Source organism: Polyodon spathula, chromosome 3 (genome assembly GCF_017654505.1).
Source record: "Polyodon spathula isolate WHYD16114869_AA chromosome 3, ASM1765450v1, whole genome shotgun sequence".
NCBI classification, from domain to species: domain Eukaryota; kingdom Metazoa; phylum Chordata; class Actinopteri; order Acipenseriformes; family Polyodontidae; genus Polyodon; species Polyodon spathula.
The window spans coordinates 44,985,834-45,007,776 of NC_054536.1; the positions used below are offsets into that span (position 1 = coordinate 44,985,834).

The window sequence follows — 21,943 nt, forward strand, 5'->3', positions numbered from 1 at the left end:
CAGTAAGATACCTTATTAAATCAAATAATTTTAGTCTGTATGTGTTGATGTTCGGTAGTCTGAATTTGATAATCTTAGTCAACATGGAGGCACATTTACAATATTGGTTATCAAATTTTGTGTTTTAGCTGATTTACACATTTCTGTAATTTACATTTCTGCTGCATTTATAAAAATGTAAACTGATTTGCTGCACTTCTACTCAGATTAAATACTACTCTAAATACAACTGAGTGTGTGGGGTATACAGCATAATTTGAACTGTTAATTATAGAGGCGTTGGTACCACCACAGGGTTGAGCAGGCTCTTTATTGTTAAACACCATGGTTTTTTTCACTTTAATAATTTCGACCCAGTTAAATGGACAGGCACATCATTTTGCATGGATGGTCTTGTAGGTTAACTGTCTGTTTGTAACAGATTACTTAATCTTAATAAATAAAGTAACCAGGTACAGCAATAAAGAAAACATTTAAATTTAGTAAATGCCAGTGACACTATTTGCTTCCTACTACAATAATCATCAACAGGCATATACTGTAATTGAATACCCTCTATTTGATTATTGTTTCAACAACACTCATCAGATAAATAAATATAACTAAACAAAACATCACTGTGTAATATAGTAGAATAGGCTGATCCCCAAAGTAACCGGTCAATTTTAACTATAGTATATAAAAAACACACTATAGTGTACCATACTGAAAAGAAGTCAATGATTTTAAACAATCTTTAACTACTCAAATAGTATTTCAATAGACCCAATGAAACAAATAGGTATATCTTGAAACTGTAATATTAAAGCTAGCAGCAGAATTAATACACTTAACACTCAACATCACACAGTGATAAAATAAACAAACACAAAAATAAACAATACAGTTCTGTAAAGCACATTGAAAAATAACCCCAACAAGTTCAAACTAAATGCCTAGTCCCGAGTTTCCTCACAAAAAAAAAACAAAAATATTTTCTGAAAAAAAAAAAAAAAAAAAAACCTGAATGACCATTTAACACAAAAATATATATATATAATCCAGCAGCAGATTGGAAAAAAAAAAACAAAGAACAATTGGATAGATCTCACCCGGTCTGTAAGCTGGCCGCTATGTGGTTGCTCCTTTGATGGAGAAAAGCGCTGTAATCCACCATTGAAGGAAAAAAGCATTCCAAAATTCATAACAAGGAATACAAAGTATCAAAAGAAAAAAACAACAAACTGAGCCACAACTGGTAAAGAAAGTAGCAAAATAAACAGTAAACTTATTCACCAAAACAAAGTTAGTAAAAGCTGCGTTAGTGTCTAAAATCAAACAAAATTGACTTCAAAAGAAAAGGAAATGCATTTGACTACTAAATTAGATCTGAAAACTAAACACAGACTAACGGAAATTAAGCTGTATAAATAAATGGGTAAACTAAACGTTAGGTTATTACTATAACCCTGGTTCCCTGAAGGAATGACAACCATTACCGAATGGGAAGAGCCTCTTTGACCCGTCAATCACTGAGCATATATAAAAAAGCTGCCCTATCAGGGCCCTGCTGTGAGGAGGAAGTCCCTCCCACCTCCTGCTGAAAAGGGACATCCTCACTGTATCATATCACCATTTTCGAAATCGAAGGTCAGCGACACGACCTCGAAGGGTAATGGTTGTCATTCTTTTCAGAGAACCAGGGTTATGGTAATAACCTAATGTTCCCTTTCAAGTGGAATGACAACCATTACCGAATGGGAAGCTGTACCAAAGCTGTCGTGGCTCCAGATTACCGCTAGTACAGCCCCACGGCGATAGCCTCAGAACCCTCATGACGCCTAAGGGCATGCCGCCTGCAACACCCTAAAGCCCAGAGAGGGCCTCGCTCGGTTTGCAACATCAAGGCGGTAAAATTGTTGCAAATGTCTGACTACCTGACCATGTAGCATGGCTACTGCTTGCAGTTCTTGGGCATTTATATGCACTTGCTGCCAAGGTCCCATCCACTGACCTCGTATTCCCATCCCATTCCAGACCACTCCCCAGCCCAGGCTGGAGGCGTCCATAGTGACAACTTCCCTTCTGTGAGGGGAGCCGAGGGGAGATCCGAGACACAGATTGCCGGGGCGGAGCCACCACTCCAGTGTCTTCCGGCAAAACTCGCACCAGCTGGTGACGATCGTGGACCTGGTGCACCTTGAGCCCATTCACACAAGCTTGAAGCGGGCACATTTTCAGCAGCCCTAGAGGAAGGATTCTCGAGGCGGCTGCCATCAGCCCCAACAACCTTTAAAACGTTCTGACCTATAGATGAGCATCATCCCTGAATTGGGAGAGCGTGACTTCCAAAGACCGAATTCTGTCTTCCGACAGTGAGGCAAGCATGCTCACAGAGTTCAATTTGATCCCCAGGAACACTGTGGACTGAGACCGTAAGAAGTTGCTCTTCTGTTGACATATGGAGAGCCTTAACTTCGTCACATGATCTATGACCTGTTTTGTGTGCGCCTCGGCACATGCTTTGGAATGCGCGCAATCTAGCCAATCGTCAAGATAGTTCAAGATTCGAATACCCCACAGCCTGAGTGGAGCCAGTTCTGCATCCATGCACTTGGAAAATGTGCGGGGCGAGCGAGAGGCCAAATGGCAGAACGCAGAATTCGTACGCGCTAAGTTGAAAGGCGAAGCGTAGATATTTTCTGTGCGCGGGACGGATCGGGACATGGAAATAGGCGTCTTGCAGGTCGATCGATTTGAACCACTCACCTGGGTGGATGGACTGGAAGATACGCTGTGCGGTCAACATGTTGAACATCCTTTGTTTGAGGAACATGTTGAGGACCCAGCCAGAATAGGTCGGAACTGCCGTCCCTCATGGGCACCAGGAAGTACCCGGAGTAGAACCCGCTGAGGGCATCGCTTGAATTTACCAGGTGCACAGCGTGCTTTTGTTGAAGATTGGCGATCTCTGTTGGAGGAGAATCACGCATGCTGGTCCGACGGTGGTACAGAGCACACCCTTGAAGGGTGGGGGGCCTAAGCTGAATTGTAAAGCGTAACAGCGTCTCATAGTCGTCTCAAAGTCCAGCTGGAGAACTGGTTACCCCTGGTCGGCGGTGGTCCCTTGCTGCCAGCTTTTCCTCTGCCTGCCTGTTTAACCTGAGGTGGAGGGTGGCGTTCAGGCCTAGCTGCCCCAGCAGGATAGGAAGGCCACATGGGGCGCTGGCGATATGCAGGAAGGCGCAAGAACTTTGAAGCGACCTCCGTCGCCTTGTGGGACCTCTCAAGGCTCACATCCACAGTCGCTCCAAATGTCTGCCCCGGTGTTATAGGGGCATCCAGCAACACAGCCTTCTCTGTCTCCACCACTTTAGCTTGGGTCAGCCAAAGATGTCGATGGGCAGCCACTAGCACTGCCAGAGGTCTCCCTGATGCCTGACCTAGCTCCCCCATCAGGTCAGTCATCACTCCTGTCATCGCTTGAAGCTTCCCTGCGTCTGTATCCGTTGCCTGCTCCTGCAATCTTGCCGTCAACTGCAACTGGTAGAGCACCAAGATGAACATGGCATCCGCCGCCCTCACCGACAGCGCCATTGAAACATATGCTTTATTTAGAATTGCGTCAGTTGTCCTGCATGGCTTGGATGGGCATGTAGGGTCTTTATCCCTTTTGGTGAAGGTGGACCCTGCACAATGATCATGTCCCCACTGTGGTGGTGTGCAGCGGGGACTCCGCTTTTCTTGAGTCAGAGAGAGCAGATGCTGAGTGGTTCCAGGAAGTGCGAACCAGCTCCACAAAGTCCTCACAGAGAGGAATGGCATGTTGTGGGTGCCCTTCTTGCTTGAGGAATAGATTCCCCTTTCCCTCCTGCTCCACAGGCCAGGGAACATCCGATGCAGCAGCTGTGTGCTGCATCAGGGTGTGGAACTCCTCCCTGTGAGAGGTATGCGGGAGGGACGGTGTGGAGCTGCCAGCTTTGGCCTGCCTGACTGAACTGGCGAGATCGGATACATCCGGCCTTGAGGCTGTGAACAGCCTGCTAGGGCTTGGAGGTCTAGGTGGGGCCGGAGACGGAAAGCGTGAGTGGGAGAGCCGGGGTTGCCCGGTAGCAGGGGGCAGTCTCCCCTGAGCCTGCAGCAAGGTGTCCAACATTGCCTGCTGGGCTCTCACAGCCTGACCTCAAAACGGCACTCCACAGAGCTCTAGCATTTCTCCGGAGACGCGGCAGGGGAGCGGCTGCATCTGCGAGGGGAAGGAGAGTGGTACCTCTGTGGTGATCGCCTACCTCTCTGTGAGCGCCCTCTCGAGTGGTGCGGCCTCAGTGGTGTCCACCGCAATTCCGCAGAGGGGCGCTTCCACCTCCGCATTGGTTGTGGGGTAGGGGAGGGTGAACCAGGGGTATGGGGGTGCTCCCTCGCCACTGTAGTAGGCGGGGTTCTGGAGGTTCTTTGGGAAGGGCCCTGAACGGACCGTATGTTTCCCTGCCCCGAGGAATGGGAATCCATTGGGGAGAGGGCTGCCCTTCAGCGCCTGGTTCTATTAGAGAACTGTCAGCAGGGGAACAGTCCGACTCTCCTGTCAGAGCTCTGGCTGTGTGATCCAGTCCCTAGCACTGCACACTGGTCACACTCCTGAAAACCAGCGAAGGACCCTGCACAGCACACTGACATGGTGCTCGGGCGTCGGTAATGAGTAGTAGACTTCGGTGCCGAGCTGTCGGCCTCAGTGACCATCGTGTCAGCGCCGAGGTGGGGATGCAGCAATTGATGTTGGTGTCGGTGCTGAGGAAGAGCATGGTTGGTGCTGAGCTGTTGTGGTTGGTGCCGAGTCAATCGGCTCTGAAGAAGAGCGCAGTCTGTGCCGAGTCAATCGGTGTCAGGGTCCACGCCAGGAAAGTGCACAGTCGGGGCTAAGCTGTAGTAGCCAAGTCAATCTGCGTCGGTGTCAGTGCCAAGGAGGAGCATGGTAAGCACTAACAGAGTCTAGAGGCTGAGAAGGGCACGGTAGGCCCGAGCTGGAAGGTAGCTGGAGCCGAGTCAATCGGAGTCGGGGACGGCACCATGTAACAGCTGGGTCACCTTACAGCAGCTGCCACAATAGCTCACGCGACTCAAGCACAGTAAGAACTACACGAGATAATGAAAGAGAGTAAAAGCTTAGCGCCAATCTCGCTTATTGTTTGTGACTATAAACCCATTTGTTTGGCTCCACGCATTACACATTGTTTTGTTGGGGCATTTTCTTTTTGGTCACCAGACCCAGATTATAATTAAAAAACCCTTTTCCTACCGGATTACAATTGTTTGTGATTTCTTCTGCACTGCATCACCGCTACACGTGTTCACAATCACTGGCCAAACCAGTCTGTTATTTAGGTTATCCTCATCAAAAATTTCGATTTAGAAGAAGGATTTATAAGGGGGGGTGGTGCAGTATCTCATAGCTATGAAAACACATTTTCTGAGGGGGTGCAGTATCTCATAGCTATGAAAACACATTTTCTGAGGGGGTACAGTATCTCATAGCTATAAAAACACCTTTTATTTTATTGAAGAATGCAGTAAATAAATGAACAATTGATACATGTTACAGAAAACAAATATTACAATATCAAATTAAACAGAAAATAGATGAAAACCATATTCACGAAAGTAAAAATCAGTGCACAATACAATGATCTACAATGACATAGTTTAAGGCACAGCATGAGCTGCAGTACCTGTTGTTTGCAATAGTTATTTAACCACCCAAACGTTACTTCAATAATATGTAGTTTACAAAGTTTGACGTTGTTATTAATAAATTTTTGTATATTATATAATATATAGGTATATATATATATATTTCATATATATATATATATATATATATATATATATATATATATATATATATATATATATATATATATTATATATATATATACATTATATACGTTGAACAGGATGGCCGTAGCTCAGGTTCGTGCCCCTTTAAAAACGTGACCCAGAAATAAATAAAAAAAAAATTTTAAGCGCTTTCGCGCACTTTTATTCAATTATAAATCAAACAAACACCTAGCTCCCTCGAAGCACTAACTAAACATATCAGGTCCCTGACTAACGTGCAGGACAGATCACTGTGCAACACAATTTTTGTTACTGGGCAGTAAGTGTTATTTCCTAATTGCTTATGCCTCAAAAGTATAGAAAATGGCTATTATTCCCAACAAAATTTGCCAGGACAGTGATATTTTGAAATGTACCTATTTCCAATGAGAAAACGATCTTTTCGTTCACATAAAGTCAGAAAAAAAACAACATATGAATCCAAATTAACATGTATTTATACTAAAGTAATACAAAAATGACTACAAAAGATTTAGAAGGGAGTAGTTTTTTGAGATTTACGATTATACTGTAAATCACTTTCACGAATCAGCCCCCAAATGTAGTCTCCCATCATGTTCTCGTTATACTGTCCTTGGTAGCGGCGTTCAAAGTCCAGTATATCCTGGTGGAAGCACTTGCCTTGCTCCTCCGAGTACGCTCCCATGTTCTCCTTGAATTTATCAAGATGAGCATCAAGGATATGGACTTTGAAGGACATCCTACAGCCCATTGTGCCGTAGTTCTTCACCAGAGTCTCAACCAGCTCCACATAGTTTTCGGCCTTGTGATTGCCCAGGAAGCCCCGAACCACTGCGACAAAGCTGTTCCAAGCCGCTTTCTCCTTACTAGTGAGCTTCTTGGGGAATTCATTGCACTCCAGGATCTTCTTTATCTGTGGTCCGACGAAGACACCGGCTTTGACCTTTGCCTCAGACAGCTTAGGGAAGAAGTCTTGAAGGTACTTGAAGGCTGCTGACTCCTTATCTAGAGCTCTGACAAATTGTTTCATAAGGCCCAATTTGATGTGCAGTGGTGGCATCAGCACCTTCCGGGGGTCCACCAGTGGCTCCCACTTGACGTTGTTCCTCCCCACAGAGAACTCGGTCCGCTGTGGCCAGTCCCGCCTGTGGTAGTGTGCCTTGGTGTCCCTGCTGTCCCAAAGGCAAAGATAGCAGGGAAACTTGGTAAAACCGCCTTGGAGACCCATCAGGAATGCCACCATTGCAGCCTCTTGATGCCATCTCAGAAAAATGCAGATATGTATCCACTTAGGCAGCTGGAACTAAACTGGTGGGCTTAAGGCCCCTGTATTTATACTACTATTTATATTACTGGAAAGTTCTAGAAGTTACTCCAAGTTTACTCAGCACTGAATCTATCTGGAATGTTCTGGAAAATAGGTAAATTTCAAAATATCACTGTCCTGGTCACAAACACTGTGTGACTTTGTTACAATGTGTCATTCTCCCTGCTACTTGGCACATATTTCCTGACCAGTCATACGAAAGAAATTTATGGGACGTGAACCGAGTTTAAATGTCATTAGTGGTCCCCGTCCCCTATTCATGATTAATTGTGTTAATTGTGAATTGTTGTTTACACGTAAGAGGTACAAAAACCGTCCCTCCTATAATTGAGGGAGGGACGTCACAACCTGTAACAATATAAGAATCTACTTATATATATATATATATATATATATATATATATATATATATATATATATATATATATATATATATATATATATAATTTTATCTGAGCTTGGAAAAACCACAGTTAAACATGGTGCTGGATGTACTGACTGCAACATGAGCCCCTACTGGCAGGTTGAAATTGAAAAAACCTTTTTGTCCCGTCTTTTAGAAGACTCGTTTCCAGATCTAAAACTCAATTAAACCGGTTTAAATAGACCATCGCAATTGAACTATCAAGGGGACAAAAATCTGGCACGCTGCAAGGTTTTATTCATGGTCTCTCCTGTCTTCTCCTCTTTTCATGTAATCGCTGGCAACACTAGTAAAGCTTTATTCTAATCATACTGAATAGCTAATGAAATATATGTATATTAGTATTACTATTTTACAATTGTGTTCTTTTTAAAAAGTATATATTTGTTTTGTCAAACATGCAGTTTGCATTGCAAGGTCAGTTGTAAAAAAGTAAACAAACAGAATTTACTCAACCTTTAAGTAGCATCTTTGAAACAAGAACAACCCTAAAAAAAATAAAAATTAAGGCATAAAAATACATTCAATGTAAAATCACGTGAATTGTTTGCATTACTAACAGTGTGAAAAAAACAGGAAGCGGATCAACCTATTTATTAATAAAACATATTTTACTAGAATGGAAATTTCTGGGGAAACCTTGTCTGTGTTGTAAAACGTGAGCATTGACGTTGTTTGCCTATTCAACTGGTTGCTTTAAAAGTGTATTACAAGTGAATTCAAAGGCCATAATCAAGTTTTTTTTTTTTTTAAAGGAATTATAAGCTGTCAAAACAGTCACTTGTCAATTGATCTTGAACCAGAGGTCAAAGTCCAATACATTTTTAGAAAGCTCTTGGTTGGTTTTCTATAAGTGCCTGTGACAAGCTGGCGAGAAGATAGAGGCCCAGAGACAGACTGCAGTTCAAAAATAATTATTTTATTATAAATAAATAAAAGGGCACAAGGTCAAAAATAAAGGGATTTAAACACAAATAATAAAACAAAAAGCAAAACTTACAAAAATAAAGGTTTCCAGGCTGGGCAATGCCTTCACTGGATTCAAAAAAAACAAAAACCAAAAACCACCAACCTGCTTCCTCAGCTCCCTCCTCTTAATGGGAAGCAGAGGCCTCCTTTTATGTCAGGTGGCTAGGCGCTGATTGATTGTTAATTAAGCTAATCAACTAATCAACCCCAGCCACCTGAACACAATAAACTCAGGCAGGTAAGGGAATTTAACCCCATCCCTGCCAATTTATAAAGGGCAGAGCTTTGCTCTGCCATAGTGCCCAATAGTACATATAAGCCTATCTGCAGTATTTATGGAGATAGAAGCTGTTAAAACAGTCTATTGTCCAGTTTGACCATGAAAGAGGTCAAAGGTCATAGGTCACAGGCAAAAGCATATTTTTTGTAGCGCATACAATGGTTCCTATACGTATTCAATACAAATTGTGGGCCTATCTTCCCTCTTTCAGGAGTTATGAGCTGTTCAGTTTTAGTGGTCATTTAATTAGCCAAATGTCCATTATCTTGGTTTAGGAAGGTCATACGTGCTCAATAGTAAATATGAGTGTATCTGCAGTTTTTAAGGAGATTTAAGGTACTATAGCATTTAGTTGTGCAGTTTGACCAGTAACAAAAGGTCAAAGGTCAAAGTGGAAGACATTTTTAGTTTCTATACATGTTCGATAGTAACCATGAAACTATCTGCAGTGTATAAGGAGATATACAGTGGCTTTCAAAAGTATTCACCCCCCTTGGACTTTTCCACATTTTATTGTTACAACATGGAATCAAAATGTCTCAGGGGTCTCAGACTGTGACCCACAAAAACTGTAATGGCTATAACTCAGGAAACATGTTGTGTAGAACTCTTCTGTTTGTGCATGTAGGTACCTCTCAACTAACTTTGTATAATGGTATAATCTACACTATTGTGTATACTTGATGTAAAACCTTTATTTTGAACTTTGACCTCTCGTTCATGGTCAAACTCGACAATTCACTGCTTTAACAGCTTACAGTGGCTCTCAAAAGTATTCACCTCCCCTTGGACTTTTCCACATTTTATTGTGTTACAACATGGAATCAAAATTGATTTAATTAGGAGTTTTTGCCACTGATCAACACAAAAAAGTCCATAATGTCAAAGTGAAAAATAAAGTCTACAAAGTGTTCTAAATTAATAACAAGTATAAAACAGAAAATAATTGATTGCATAAGTATTCACCCCACTTGCTATGGCACACCTAAATAAGCTCTGGTGCAACCAATTGTCTTTAGAAGTCACATAATTAGTTGAATGAAGTCCACCTGCGTGCAATTAAGGTGTTTCACATGATTTCAGGTTAAATACACCTGTCTCTGGGAGGTCCCACAGTTGCTTAGTAAATTTTCTAACAAAAACTACATCATGATAACGAAGGAACATTCAAAGCAAATCCGGAATAAGAGTCTTCAAAGCACCAATCAGGGGTAGGATATAAGAACATTTCCAAGGCATTGAATATCCCCTGGAGCACAGTAACGGCCATTATTAAGAAATGGAGAGAATATGGCACAACTGTGAATCTGTCTAGAACAGGCCCTCCTCAAAAAATGAGTATCCGAGCGAGAAGGGCACTAGTCAGGGAGACCACCAAGAGACCTATGGCAACTCTAAAGGAGTTACAGTCTTCCACGGCTGAGCTGGGAGACAATGTGCATAAGGCAACAATAGCCCGGGTGCTTCACAAAACTGGCCTTTATGGGAGAGTGGCAAAAAGAAAGCCATTGTTGAAAAAACTCACATCAAATCTTGGTTACAGTTTGCCAGAAGGTATGTGGGAGACTCTGAGACTAAGTCGAAGAAGACTGTATGGTCTGATGAGACCAAAAAAGAGCTTTTTGGCCTCAACGCTAAGCGCTATGTTTGGCGCAAGCCTAACACCGCACATCATCCTGAGAACACCATCCCTGCCGTGAAGCATGGTGGTGGCAGCATCATGCTGTGGGGATGCTTCTCTGCGTCAGGGCCTGGAAAGCTCGTGAAGATAGAGGGCAAAATGGATGCAGCAAAGTACAGAGAAATCCTGGAGGAAAACCTGCTGAAGTCTGCAAGAGACCTGGGACTTGGGAGAAGTTTTATCTTCCAGCAGGACAATGACCCCAAACATACAGTCAAAGCCACACTAGATTGGCTTAAAAACAAAAGGTCAATGTCCTGGAGTGGCCCAGTCAAAACGGACCTCAATCTAATTGAGAATATGTGGAAACAGTTGAAAATTGTTGTTCACCAAAGGTCCCCATCCAACTTGTCGGAGCTTGAGCAATTTTGCATAGAAGAATGGGCAAACATTGCAGTGTCCAGATGTGCAAAACTGATAGAGACTTATCCAAATAGACTCATGGCTGGAATTGCTGCCAAAGGTGCCCCTACCAAATATTTACTCAAATGGGTGAATAGTTATACAATCAATTATTTTCTGTTTTGTATTTGTAATTAATTTAGAACAATTTGTAGATTTTATTTTTCACTTTGACATTATGGTCTTTTTTGTGTTGATCAGTGGCAAAAACTCCTAATTAAATCCATTCTGATTCCATGTTGTAACACAATAAAATGTGGTAAAGTCCAAGGGGGGGGGGGGGGATACTTTTGAGAGCCACTGTAAGCTGTCAAAGCAATTAATTGTCGAGTTTGACCATGAATGAGAGGTCAAAGTTCAAAATAAAGGTTTTACATCAAGTATACACAATAGTGTAGATTATACCATTATACAGAGCTAGTTGAGAGGTAGCTACATGCACACACAGAAGAGTTCTACACAACATGGTTCCTGAGTTACAGCCATTACAGTTTTTGTGGGTCACAGCCTGAGGCACTCAAATCCATAAGTTTGATCGCCACCAACCGTAATAGCAACTAACTACAGATATAGTACAATAGCTGTGCAAAGTTTCACATTGAATTGTTAAAAACTGTAGGAGGAGATGTGTTGACAGATTCTTGTCATAAATTTATGCCATGACTTGGAACCGCAAGCACATTTCTTAGGGACTGCTGCGATCTGCCGGTGAAAATGAGAATTTCAGGCAACAATACTCTGTCAACTTATTAACTGAAGCACGTTAAAAAAGACGTGCTAAATTTTGCAGATGCACATATAAGCGCCTGCTTGCTATTCGGATGGGAGTGTCAAATTTGGACAAACTTGTGCGCCACCTGGAAATCAGTTCAATAGTAAATATGAGTCTACCTGCAATCTGTAAGGTGATATGAGCTGTTAAACAGTCTATTGTCCAGTTTTACTGTGAACGAAAGGTCAAAGATCAAAGTCCATGACATTTTTAGATAGCTCTTAGTTGGTTTCCTAAAAGTGCCCAATAGTACAGATAAGCCTATCTGCAGTATTTATGGAGATAGAAGCTGTTAAAAGTCTATTGTCCAGTTTTACCATGAAAGAGAGGTCAAAGGTCATAGGTCACAGGCAAGGGCATATTTTTTGTATGCAATGGTTCCTATACATGTTCAGTACAAATTGTGGGCCTATCTTCCCTCTTTCAGGAGTTATGAGCTGTTCAGTTTTGGTGGTCATTTTTTAATTAGCCAAATGTCCATTATCTTGGTCTAGGAAGGTCATAGGTCAATGGAAAAAAAAAAAAAAAAAAAAAAAAAACATTAGTCAAATAGAGAACCAGTGGGTTCCTATACATGTTGAATAGTAACTAAAACCCTATCTTGTCCCTGTAAGGACATAAGCTGTTTAAGTTTTGGGGGTCATGACCTGTTACCCCCAAATCCATAAGTCCGATCGGCACCAAAAGTAATAGGAACTCAAGTCAGATAGAGAGCAATAGTTATGCCAAGTTTCGAGTTGATCAGTTCAAAGCTGTAGGAGGAGACAGGTTCCAAAAATCGGTCAGAAACATGGAATAAGAAGAAAGAAGCAGAGAAAAAAAATGTCGGCGTTTTACAACGCTGACAATTACATATAAACAGCTAAATGTGAATATTAATATAGTAAAGTAGGGGTGCACAGGATGCTGTTTTTCGTAGGTATAGCTGCTATAGTGAATCCTTGTACGTCTCGCAACGTGCGCATGCATGGTAAAGTCAACGCGTTGAAGCCAGGGCCGAACTATCTCATGGGGTGCAGTTTCTCTTGCTTCACCGGTTTAAGTCTTGAGTTGTAAATGTAAATGAGGCTTAGAAGTGTAATACTTATGATGCAATACAAAACAACATTATTTCAACTAGTTTTAAACACACTGTCACATTGATTTTTGTGTCTGACGTCTTTAACCGGTCAGCAAAAACTGTATTAACTTACGCTGTTTACTCAAACTTTTTTCCGACGCTGCAATATAAATTGGTGGTATAATGCACTAATAAAGCACATAGTATCTGTTAACAGTTGTCACTTTTTTGTGACATAACATTCTGTCAATCTCCTACATCATGGTATTCATAGATTTACACGTTGCAAGGGAAGATGTATATGATTACATCATTAATAGCCTGAACTACATATGGCAGCGTTTCTAATTTTTTATCAAGCCCCGGAAATCCAATCTCCACGGTATGTGTTCAGTTGGGCAAACACTCCATCTTGTGGGCCAACAGTAACAAGCTTTAAGTGAAATAATAATAATAATAATAATAATAATAATATAATAATAATAATAATAATAATAATAATAATAATAATAGTTTGTATTAATATGAAAGATGCAATACCACAAAAATGCAAACAATAAAAAAAAAAAAAAAAAAAAAACATTGTTCAAATGTTTTATGTGAGAAACACATTTGTACATCAGCAAAAATCCCACACACAATTATCATATATTATAGACACTGAGTTAGTGTACTTACGGTGGTACTTCGTTAAACGTTATAGATTATTTAACTGCACTCTGGAAATCATAATTAATCTTTCTAAAATCCAGTGTTTTCTGGTCAGTCGGTATGTAAAACGCAACAATTAAATTTAGTTTTTACAGTCGTAAGTCTTATCTAAAGTATTACAACAGAGAAACACTGATGTTGAGTAACTATAACCCACTTGGAATTTTACACATAAAGAGGCTACCCCTTTGAATAGTAAATATCGTACGTTTAATCTAACTCTAATTTATGTTGCAAGTAGTTTGGACCTTCTCAGTTACCGTCACTCTGTTTCTATAGTTACCGGTGAAGCATTGTGGAAGTGGAGGTTTGCTGGCTCAGTTGTTTTGCAGAATTGAAAAGATAAGATTTGAACCATGGTGCTGAGTAAGTTATATATTTGTTTCTAAAAGTTTATATCAAGAGCATTAAATAACATGAAACCAATCTAATTAAGCTATCCAATCGGCAAAATAAAACGACTGGTATATTTCAAACAGTTTTTCAGTTGGCAGTTGCCCCGTGGCCGTGGCTGTGTGGAAACATGAGTACATTTTACGACTGCATTTGTAACGTGTATGCAGTTTTTAGGCTATTTCCAGTTGTTACTTGATAATGGCGCATTTCTGTGTTCTAAAAAATATAGCGAGTTTGTTAATTTACTTGGTATTCCTATGTGAACGGTTTGGATCCCTGTGTTATACCGTCCAAAACACCGTAGTATATTAATGCAAACACAAACCCGCCATGATCCGGTACAGTTCAGTTAAATGAAATGTAATAATTTTCAAGGTTATTGTGTAACGAAACTTACTTATTATGGTATTTACTTAATTTGTTTTAAGGATGTGAGTAAAAAAAAACACACTAAAGAAAGAAAGCACACCCCTATACCATAACGACGAATTGTAAAAACAAAAACAAACAAACAAACATAAACAATATTAAGCTGTTTTAGATTTTGATACCTTATTGTAAGTTAAGTCAGACAGACATACTTCACTTGATTCTCAGTGAAATTATTTTCATTTTATTTATTTATTTATTTTCCATTTCAGCAAAGCCCCTGTCTTTCATACCTGTTACACACACATGCACTTGCACGTTTGATTATATGGTTTTTGAGGAATTTGCATTGACTCACTATAATTTTATTTACTATTCCACTCAAACAAAACTCCACACAGGGTCAACAACAAACAAAATACTTGAGCACTATTAGTTTGTTTTATAAAACAATAATGACTGTTTAATATCTGTTTAAACATTACAATGACTTGGCCTGAGACTTTTTTGACCCAGCCAGCACTACACACACACACACACACACACACACACACACACACACACACACACACACACACACACACACACACACACACACACACACACACACACACACACACACACACACACACACACACACACACACGTGTCCCTGAAGTATTCATGCAAGTTTTTAGTTTTTCTAGAATTAAATTAATTCTTGTAAATTTATTCTAATGTTTAAATGAATAACTAATAATTTATTTCCAACAGTCACAGAAGATTTGATTAGGCGGCGTGCAGAACATAACAACTGTGAAATCTTCTCTTTGGAAGAAATCTCTTTACATCAGCAAGAAATTGAAAGGATAGAATACATTGACAGATGGTGCAGAGAGCTGAAAATTCTTTATCTGCAGAATAATATAATTTCTAAGATTGGTGAGTCTTTGTTTTAATTCATTAATACTGTCAAGTCTTTATGTTTGAATGCATATTATGGTAGTATTGGTATGATAGAGTTGCACAAATCATTTGGGGTGTTCCACACCAAACACTCTCAAAAGTTCTGAGCATTCTGAATGGACGTTGCTCCAGGTCTCAACTCCTACATCACTTCTTCCCCTGGGATCACTTATCCTAATATAGCCTTTATTAGTCTAACCAGATGCCAGAATTTATTAAAAAAATCTTATCACAACTGGATCAAGATATAGACATCATACAAAATATCCATAATTATAGTATGGGCCTCCATCTCATGGGTGAAATTCATCTCCAGTTTTCTTGAATAATTGGAAACAATTTGACACCTCCAATATTCAGATTTGACAACAATTCCAATTCTCAGTCCTGATTGTTGAAATTATTTATTACACGTGCAATATTACACAGTCACCCATCAAATACAAAACATAAAAAAAAGTAAATGAACCAATAGTTCAACAATTTACAAAAAAAGAATATAACATGAATTTGTAGTTTTAGAAGAAATGCAATGAGATAAGACAATACAGAAGAATAAAGGACAATACATTGATAACTACTCTATACCATGATACCTGAAGGTTTAAATAGAAAGGAATAGTGGATCATAACATCTAGGCAGTTGCCAAAAGCTCAAAAGGGCCTAGAAATTGCTCTTTTTAAATAAATCAGGTGCATGCATGCATGCAATTTTGTTACTTCTTTTTTTCTGTTGAGGTACCTAAAATTATTTTTTTTACCTATTTAGGTTTTACAAAAGTTGCACATTAATTAGAGACAAGGGATCAGATTTTGACACTTTTCAGACTGATTTTCAAAAGGCGCAAAATAAGAACCAGGTCACAAAGTGATTTTGAAAACCTGATTTGGCTCACTGAGTGTATAGGTTTCAATGAGCTTATATAAAATGAGTCATGTACCAACTTGTTCAACCTTTAAATGTATAAATATAGTGATTTGGTTAAAGAAATATTGCTTTAAAAATCACTTTGTGATTCAGCCCTTATTTTACCTAATTTGAAAATCACCCTGTTTGTGGTCATTTACAATAGTTTTCAATTTGGAAACTTAAAATATTTTCTGTATAGTTACTGTGGGTGTTGCAGCGGTGAACTGGGTTGAATAATAATTGCATATTCCATATTGGTTATAAAAATGGAGAAAAAAATAATTGCTTATTTTAAAAACAAACAAAAACAAACAAAAAAACATGCAATATTAATCTTCATTACTATCACTTCCACTCTCTGCCACTGCTTTTTTCTGTGTTGGTAAATTTGTACAGTTTGTGCAACCACACAGGTCTGTGCATGGAAGAGTCTGTCTCCTATAAGAACACCTGCTCTTGCCATCACATGCTGATTTTTTGCATCCATAGTGGACTATTTCTAAAATATCCTCACAAGCTGGCTTTCCTTCCATCCAGTGGATGATCAGTTTCCCAACTTCCACTTTCCAACCATTGTGGGAGAAGGCTCCGGCAGTAAATTGCTGCCTGATAGTTTGCATGTTTCAGGTGTAACAGTAATGCGTCCTCGTTTGGGGGAAGTGCAGTAACATTTTTAAGCACTGGCAAAAGATATTGTTCCTAACAAGGTTTACATCTTGCCCACTTTAGTTGTACAACTAACAAACAAATTCTTTGAGGGGTGATAAATTTTCCAAATCAAGTTCAAATTTCTTTCCAAAAGCTTTAATTGCTTGGAAAACCGATGGGACCTCGTCCGTTATTTTGTAGACCAAATCTGTTTAGTTTAATGAATATTATTTATGAAACTATACTTATTTACCAATTATTATATTGAAGACTAGTTTAATATACAATATTTATTAAACTTAAGGAATCATTGATTAACGTGTGTGTGTGTGTGTGTGTGTGTGTGACACACACAGGCAATCCTCGACTTAAGACGATTAGCGACTCACGGCACTTATGACTCTTTTGCATTATTACCCTGCTTCAACTTTACAACATTGATACGGCATTTACGACACGGCGAGAGCTGAGCCATGCGTCGTGTACATACTCGGTGTCCGAACTTCAGTACCTGCTGTGGTTGCCCCGACTTAGTCTAGCGCTTTTTTTTTATGCATGTAACTTTTTGTTTTGAGTCTGTATTTTAAACAAGCCAGGTAGGTGTCTGAGTAATATGCGCATAGCCACCAGGCTAAGTGTAAAGATTTAAATAAATATTTGCATGAGGACAATATAATGGGTTATTTTTGTAAAACTATATTATCTAGACAATGTGGGGAAACTATAAAAAAGGCTAACAAGATGCTCTGATACATTGTGAAAAGTGTTGAATTTAAATCGAGGGAAATAATGTTAAAACTGTACAATGCATTAGTAAGACCTCATCTTGAATATTGTGTTCAGTTCTGGTCACCTCACTACAAAAAAGATATTGCTGCTCTAGAAAGAGTGCAAAGAAGAGCGACCAGAATTATTCCAGGTTTAAAAGGCATGTCATATGCAGACAGGCTAAAAGAATTGAATCTGTTCAGTCTTAAACAAAGAAGACTACGTGGCGACCTAATTCAAGCATTCAGAATTCTAAAAGGTATTGACAATGTCGACCCAAGGGACTTTTTCGACCTGAAAAATGAAACAAGGACCAGGGTTCACAAATAGAGATTAGACAAAGGGGCATTCAGAACAGAAAATAGGAGGCGTTTTTTTACACAGAGAATAGTGAGGGTCTGGAATCAACTCCCCTGTAATGTTGTTGAAGCTGACACCCTGGGATCTTTCAAGAAGCTGCTTGATGAGATTCTGGGATCAATAAGCTACTAACAACCAAACGAGCAAGATGGGCCAAATGGCCTCCTCTCTTTTGTAAACTTTCTTATGTTCTTATCTTCTTATCTGGTTGAAGAGTCAGGAACGTAACCCCAATTTATAACATTGTTCCTACGGGAAAATGTGCTTCGACTTACAACGCTTCGATTTACAATGTGACTTTCGGGAACCAACTGTTTCGTAAGTGTGAGGACTGCCTGTATATATAATATATACTGTAGTCAAAATGATATGCCCAGTCAGTAGAACTTCATTAATACACATATTATTTTAATAGGATAATGGGATTTATTATCAAAGCATTTGCAGTCATTTTTCTAAAATAAAATGTCTGTGAATTTTCGAACATTCCGTTGTTATTATTTTTTTAAAATTTAAACTTGAGATAATATTTTTATTAATGTGTCAGTACACACAGCTTGGGAGGAAATTCACCTTTCAGCAGGACAATGATCCCAAGCACAAGGCCAAAGCAACATTGGAGTGGCTCAAGAACAAAAAGGTGAATGTCCTACAGTGGTCCAGTCAAAGTCCTGATCTCAATCCCATTGAGAATCTGTGGCGCTATTTGAAAATTGCGGTCCACAAACGTCGTCCTGAACAACCTGGAGCAAATCTGCCAAGAAGAATGGGCCAAAATCACTCCGACACTGTGTGCAAAGCTGGTACATACTACCCCAGAAGACTTAAAGCTGTTATTGCAGTGAAAGGTGGCTCTACCAAATATTAATGTGTGGGGGTTGAATACTTATGCAAGCAAGATATTTCAGTTTTTTATTTTTCTTAAAAATATTTCCCCAACATAAAACCAATGTCACCTTACAAGAATTGATTTTGAGTTTAAGTGTTTTAAAATAAAATATCGAACAGAATGAAATTTCAATGTATCATTTGTAATTCAGTAATATGAGAGAATTGGTCAGGGGTGTGAATACTTTTGCAAGCCACTGTATAGATATATATACACACACACACACACACACACACACATATACACACAGACATACACTGCTGTGCAAAAGTACACATGTTGCATTTTTCTACTCTGATGCATTATGAGCATCAACAATTTACTTAAAACCTCCACCAGTATTTTCTACTATTATAACAACCTTGACTTTCATTAAGAAGGAAAAAAATTGAGTGAAATAGCTTACATCACTTGATTTTCAAGGTGAGGTATCCAAAGCATAATCAACAAGTACAGATAAACATCATCTGTAATTGACAAACCCAGGACTGGAAGACCCCAAAACCCATCTAACAAGTATGCGCAATGCTTGAAGATAGTATCCTTAAGGAATAGAAAGAAGACAAGCGTTGAATTGACAACAGAACTGGCAGAAGGCACAGGTGTCACTGTCCATCAAATCAACAGTACGAAGGTCACTCTTGAAATCAACTTAAATGATGTTTTGCAGTAAGAATACCTCTGTTAAGAAAGGGGAACAAGACTAAAAGGTTAAAATATGCACAGGAACACAGAAATTGGACTATGGAACAATGGTCAAAGGTGCTTTGGACTGTTGATGGATGGACAACGACACCTGTGTCATCTGCCAGTTCTGTTGTCAATTCAACTCTTGCGATTTTTACCTTTCAGCAAGACAATGAGCCCAAGCACACAGCTAAAGTGACACTGGAGTGGCTTAAAAACAATAAAGTGAATGTCCTAGAGTGGCCCAGTCAAAGCCCAGACTTGAATCTGATTGAGAATCTGTGGCAGGACTTGAAGATTGCTGTCCACTAACGATCCCCATCCAACTTGACAGAGCTTGAACAATTTTGTTGCCTTATAGCCTGGAATTAAAATGCATTAAAAGTTTTTTTTTTTTTCATTTATCTACACATCCTACCCCACAACTTCCAAGTGAAAAAAATATTCTAGAAATATGTAGAATATTAATAAAAAGTAAAAACTGAAATAGCTTGGTTGGATAAGTGTCCACCCCCCTTGTAATAACAATCCTAAATTAGCTATAACCAATCGCCTTCAAAATCACACACCAAGTTAAGTGGACTCCACCTGTGTTAAATTGTAGTGATTCACATGATTTCAGGATAAATTCAGCAATTCCTGTAGGATCCCTCTGCTGGGTAGTGCATTTCAAAGCAAAGACTCAACCATGAGCATGAAGGCGCTTTCAAAAGAACTGTACAAAGTTGTTGAAAGGCACAGATCAGGGGATAGGTATAAAAAAAAAAATATAAATATATATATATATATATATATATATATATATATATATATATATATATATATATATATATATATATATATATATATCAAAGGCCCTGAATATCCCTTGGAGCACTGTCAAGACGATTATTAAGAAGTGGAATGTGTATGGCACCACCAAGACCTTATCTAGGTCAGTCCGTCCCACCAGACTGGATGACAGAGCAAGAAGAAGACTGATCAGAGAGGCTGCCAAGAGGCCAATGACAACTTTGCAAGAGCTACAGGCTTTTATGGCCAAGACTGGTCAAAGTGCATATGACAACAATATCCCAAGCATTCCACAAATCTGGCCTGTATGGTAGGGTGGCAAGAAGAAAGCCGTTACTCAAGAAAGCCCACCTTGAATCCCATTTGAAGCATGCAAAAAAACACTCAGGATATTCTGTAGCCATGTGGCAAACAGTTTTGTGGTCTGATGAAACTAAAATGGAACTTTTTGGCCTAAATGCAAAGCGTTATGTTTGGCACAAACCCAACATGGCGCATCACCCAAAGAGCACCATCCCTACTGTGATGCATGGTGGTGTCAGCATCATGTTGTGGGGATGTTTCTCATCAGCAGGGACTGGGGCACTGTGGTAGGGTGGTCGCAGTGCGCAGGTGCGTGGTGATGTCACGGACCAGGAAGAAGCGACACAATACACAGGACAGGCGATGTGGAGTTTTGTTGAAGCTGAGTGCTTGATTGCACTCAGCGTTTAATAAATGAACAAACAGAAAATTAAGATGGTGAACAAAACAGAACACGGCACTTGAGCAAAAAATAAATAGACAAACAAAATGCACAGATACTAACAAACAGGGAACGAACACTAAACAAACAAGTACCGTAGTGGTCCTCCAGCACGACGTAGCAATTGCTTAGTATCGTTTTTAGCTTACTTTAATCTCCTCACTTTCTCCCGTTCTTTCGCCCTGAACACACAACCCAGAGTGAGTGAAAACATGCTGCTTTTATGCAGCTGTATGAAGACTCGATGCTAATCAATAATTTAATTGGAGTCTTGGTACAACTGCACGTGAATTAATGAAGCGCAGTTTCACATGCTCACATATTATTACATTTTACCTGCATGTGAAGTGCTGTGCAATCCTCATGCCTAAATACAAATATACATTTTAAACACTTGTGCTACACAGACCCATTTATATCCCATGCACCAATACCTATACACCAACATTAACACACTACACGCAATGTACAACATAAATAAATAGCCCAGGAGCAGGGTACTTTGCCATAGGCACTTGTCAGGGTAGAAGGGAAAATGAATGGAGCAAACTACAGAGAAGTCCTTGAGGAAAACCTGCTGCCCTCTACAAGAAAGCTGACAACGACCCAAAGCACACAGCCAAAGCTACACTGGAGTGGCTAAGGAACAAAAAGGTAAATGTCCTTGAGTGGCCCAGTCAGAGCCTTGACCTAAATCCAATTGAAAATTTGTGGCATGACTTGAAGATTGCTGTCCATCAACGCTCCGCAAGGAACTTGACAGAGATTGAACAGTTTTGTAAAGAAGAGTGGTCAAATATTGCCAAATGTAGGTGTGCAAAGCTTGTAGAGACCTATCCCAACAGACTCACAGCTGTAATTGCTGCCAAAGGTGCTTTCACCAAGTATTAACTTAGGGGGGCGGAGACTTATCCAATTATGATCTTTCATTCAGTTTTGTATTTTTAATATATAATATTTTTCTTAATAAAAACTT

General features: G+C 39.7%; 1 protein-coding gene across 1 annotated transcript in view; it reads left to right on the plus strand.

Moving 5' to 3' along the window:
• Positions 1-13,749: 13,749 nt before the first annotated feature.
• The window catches only part of dnaaf11 (dynein axonemal assembly factor 11), a 97,792-nt gene continuing 89,598 nt past the window's right edge, over positions 13,750-21,943 (plus strand). Inside the window, exons 1-2 of the mRNA XM_041245310.1 lie at positions 13,750-13,824; positions 14,977-15,144. Of these exons, the coding sequence (XP_041101244.1) occupies positions 13,815-13,824; positions 14,977-15,144 (178 nt within the window). The 5' untranslated portion in view covers positions 13,750-13,814. The remainder of the gene's footprint in view (positions 13,825-14,976; positions 15,145-21,943) is intronic.